This window comes from Barbus barbus, assembly GCF_936440315.1.
Source record: "Barbus barbus genome assembly, chromosome: 10".
Taxonomy (NCBI): domain Eukaryota; kingdom Metazoa; phylum Chordata; class Actinopteri; order Cypriniformes; family Cyprinidae; genus Barbus; species Barbus barbus.
Window position 1 is genome coordinate 19,779,501 of NC_136738.1, and position 4,693 is coordinate 19,784,193.

General features: G+C 39.1%; 1 protein-coding gene across 1 annotated transcript; it reads right to left on the reverse strand.

Moving 5' to 3' along the window:
• Positions 1–2,043: 2,043 nt before the first annotated feature.
• Positions 2,044–3,054, reverse strand: LOC306875879 (transcription factor Sox-1a-like; the record flags this gene model as incomplete). The annotated part of the gene is made up of 1 exon (XM_079426638.1): positions 2,044–3,054. The coding sequence occupies one exon, from the start codon at positions 3,052–3,054 to the stop codon at positions 2,044–2,046; it is 1,011 nt and encodes a 336-aa protein (XP_079282764.1).
• Positions 3,055–4,693: the final 1,639 nt, after the last annotated feature.

Here is a 4,693-nt window from a genome sequence, read left to right on the forward strand (position 1 = left end):
CCAGAGGTCAGCGTCTCTGCTGGCTGATACCGGTAACTGTCTCTGCCTCAGATCACATTGTGTTCAACCACAGAGGTCTTAACGATTGAAGGAAATCAAGAATAAATAACGAACTAGTAAATAACACGAAATGAACACGGTTACACTTTTCATATAATCAGAGACTATACAGACAGTGTTAATGCAGTACTACAGAAATATGTAGTTTTGATTAACCGGTGGCCCTATACTCAAACATATTTTATGGGAATACGAAATATAACTTTAAAAGAGATCATGGGCTCTTCATAATACGTATATAATAGAAACGTATATAATATACGTATATAATAGATATATAATAGAAACATCTCGAGTAAAAAAAAATTAAAATAAAAAATAGTTACATAGATTGTTTTTAAACGCATGTATACTGTTTAACAAAGCCTAGGTGAATTACTTCTCTAAATTATTTTTTACACAACAAAATCTAACCATACACAACTGATTCATTACTAGCCAAATTATGGCTCTTATGGTTACAAATAAGGTTTGCTATAGAAGTAAAAAAAAAAAAAAAAAAAAAAAAGGTAAACAAAACGTGAACTAAATTGTACATATTTTTGATAGACAAAATAGCACAGTTAATCCAATTTCATTGCACGAAAAGGTGAAGCAAGTTGTCAAGCCCTTGCCTAAATTATACACATATAATGATAGTTTGTTTTCATGCTTCAAGTACTCCGAATTATACACCTTAGCAATCAAAGTTTACAATGGAAGAAGCAATGATGAACTGAGTACAGAGCTACATCCTAATTATTTAAGTAAACAAACAATTCAAATGATGGATAAACATAAATCTAAAGTCTCGTATCCTTAGTAACAAAACACTGAAATTGTGCAAGAAGTTTAACAATATTCAGGTACGTTATCCTATTTTATTAATGCAATACAATAATAACTAATAGTATTCTCTAGTTTTTTAAACTCTCTTTATGCATTTTGAATTATTATTTATATATTATTAATTTACCTATGCAGACGGCTGATTATAAAAGGCAATTGCGCTTGAACTAATGACAAAAATGTCACATACATCTTGAAGCACATTTTTAAAACAACATTAAAGGTCTACAGACCTGTATAATTGTCCCTATATTATAGGCTACATGTCTTGTAAAAAAAGAATTCACGTTCCTGACGTGTCAGATCAAGTGTGACCTGTTTCGAAATACGTTTTCCCTGTTTTGATGCTTTCAAAGATCTCATTAGCAGCACGTTGAAGCTTGTCAAATACACATACAAAAAAGTAAAGGTCTTAAAGCAATATAAAGCATTAGTAATATCTTCCGACTGATATTTTGTCTTCAGTCAACGAAGAGAAAGTGTCCACTAGATAGTGTGGTAAATCAAACACATGTCTGATGAATTAGGTAACAAAACTAACACCAATTTAGAGCAGAGTAACTTTTTCTCCAATTTTATTTAGACCATGAATCAACGCAAGGTTAAGATTTGAACTGGCAGGAATGCATGTCATAAATTATGTACAGCAGCAGTGACGTGCCAGTCTTTTGAAATATTAAAACTTATTCACAATTTACAAGAAATATTACAACATAAATCTGGTACATTAATCCACGTGTACAAACGTTTTGGTAAATGTAATAAGCAGGAAACTCTTTATGGGCTCTCAAAAACATTTCATTGAGTTATTCACGCTAGACTTTTGTTATTATCAACTCAAAGGTCAATTTGCACAGAAACTTAAATATTTAAAGAATAACAGTATGAAGCATATTTCTTGGCGTAGCCAGAAACGCTGTCAGAATGTTTTTTTAAAGACGTCATATTTAAGCAATGTTTCACTGAAAGTGATACATTTGATAAGATCTCAGGTTCTCTCCGAACTGCAATCGAAACAATATTTACCTTTAATTTACAAGAACATCATAAAACATTCTGTACAAAAGTAGTTCAATGACAATCTAAAAAAAGAGGTAAATATTTTTGGTGGAGTGTTTCTGAATGCGCGTTACCCATCACTTTCCATCAGCTCTTTCAAATATGCGTCAGTGGGACAGTTCCGTTTACTCCGGCAGTTGTGCTCTGATAGTGCTGCGGTAAGGCATGCAGTCTGCTCTGCACAGACGGATCCCCGGACTCGCCGGTCGGTAAATACATGCTAATCATCTCTCTCAAGTCTCCGGAGCAGGGGCCTCGGGAGTGTGTGGTGACCGGAGGGCTTATATTGGGTTCGGACTTGACGAGCGAGCTCAGCGTACCGATGGCGGCAGAAGAAGCGACGCTGGAGTTTTGATGCTGCGTGTATGATATCCCACCGTAGCCGGATGGAGAAGCGCTCATGTAACTCTGGGAGTTCGAGATGGGGCTGTACTGGAGAGCAGTCATATCGTAGCGGTGCATGGGCTGAGGGTTGTGCGGGTGATGGTGATGAGCGTGGTGATGGTGAGACCCGCTGCCTGGGTGCTGGCTGTAGGCGAGCTGCGCCTCCTGCATCATCGCAGCCGCTGCCGCCGCGGCGGCCACCTGGCCCGAGTACGTGCCGTTCGCCCAGCCGTTCATGTGCGCGTAGCCAGCGCCGGCCGAGCCTCCGTGACCCCCGGGACTCTCCAACCTCTGGCCGACCCCTGCAGGACTCATCCCGACCCCGCCACCCGCGCCGCCGAGCAAGCCGCCAGCCAACGAGTACTTGTCCTTTTTAAGCAGGGTCTTGGTTTTGCGCCTCGGTCTGTATTTGTAATCCGGATGCTCCTTCATGTGCATGGCGCGCAACCGCTTCGCCTCATCAATAAAGGGCCGCTTTTCAGCCTCTGACATCACCTTCCACTCAGCACCGAGTCTTTTGCTAATTTCAGAGTTGTGCATTTTGGGGTTCTCCTGAGCCATTTTTCGCCGCTGGCCTCGGGACCAGACCATAAAAGCGTTCATGGGTCTCTTTACACGGTCTTGGTTGGCTTTGCTCCCCGAGTTTGGACCCGTTTGCCCCGGATTCGTGTTGGTTTGGGGTCCCGGGGAATGAAGGTCCGTTTCCATCATCATGCTATACATTCAAGTGGCTTAGAAGTTCTCAGCTAGCAGAGAAAAAGCATGAACTTTCGGCGCTCTGTAGTCCGCGCTTGAAGCAGGTGACTGACGAGCCCGTGGAGCTCCGGAGAAATGTGGAATTTAGCTTATTCCCAAGCGTTCGCTGTTAGTCTCGGGGTCTCTTTTTGCTCCTGTAGCCTGTTTAGTGTCGTGTCCGACTGCTGTTTCACATCCACTTTAATTGAACGTGCATTTGAGTTACTTTTCCTAGTGGAGTTGAAGAGTTAGTTAAAGCGGCGGCCATATGATGCGTTTTGACAGCGATTAAAATGAGCGAGCGGCCAATGGCGTTGCAGTGAGGAGCGATTTGCATGGAGTTCGGTCGAGTGACGTCGACAAAGAGGAAAGAACTAGTAGGCGGGGTGCGCGGAGGGTCAACACCGCCCCCTCTAAAGTAGAGTAAATACTGAGGTAGCAGTTTGAGCCTCTTCAATGGTTGCAATAAATGAACAAGAGGACAAATGATAGATTTTATCCATTTAGATGACATTACAAGATACGATCTAATTCTTTATAATATCTGTAATAGCTCCAATGCCCCACTCGTGACGTCTTGCCAAATATTTGTGTGTAGGCTGTAGGGTAGCCAACTACTTGTCAGCTATGTTGATACCGTTCTCTGCATGCTGAATGTCTGGGAGTAAGGAAAAAAATCAGTCGAAATGAATTTTTCATAAGTGCACGTTGTAAAATAGGATGTCAAAAAAAGTCAATAGGATAAAACGACCGTCATTTCACCTCGCATTCAATTATACATCTTTTTGGTAAACATAATCAACACACACAATTCCCACTAAGAACTTTATAATGTGAAAGAATATGAAAACCACTATATTTTAAGAGGTAAACAACATGATTTAAAACAGAGGTTCCTAAATCGAAGACACTGCCGTCTGGTGGTGCACTGCTAAGATTTTGAAGCGTGTAAATAAGATGACTGTAAATTGGCATATATAGGAAACTCTGAAACTCTAAAGTTATCTCGAAATAAAAAGGCAACATAGAAACTGAAAGAAAACCAGACTGTAATTTTTATTTAACTAGAGCAAAGATGTGATACAATCGCATGACCGACCCAAAAATTGTTCGTGAAACACGAGTCAAAACTATTATTTTGCTATTAAGTTTGATTTTAAGTTGCATAAGATAAAAAACTTGAATATATATTCTGTAGGAACGCTGTCGTATTTTTGAATATGTGACAAGAACGATAGGCTACTATAGCCTATCAAATAATCAAAAACATGTTTTGACAAAAGATAAGGGCTTTTCAATTTCTCACGTAACAACAGTCTAGATAGCCTATGGTTTTTCATTTACTCAGTCATGGTGTCTAGCCACTGATTTTATCTTGATAAAATAATTATTTTCTGTGTTATGTATTTTAATAAAAAAAAAAACATTAATATTTTGAGAAATGCAATCATTTTATTAAAAGTAGCTTACTCAACATGGCACATTAATAAATATGAAAGGTTTAACATTGTTTATTTAGCCTATGCGTTTTGTTTCAAATATGCCCACACCACAGCAAACTCCACTATTATTACCCATAATTATATACTACTTATTTTAGTAGCCTAGATAGTATATTATATTATTT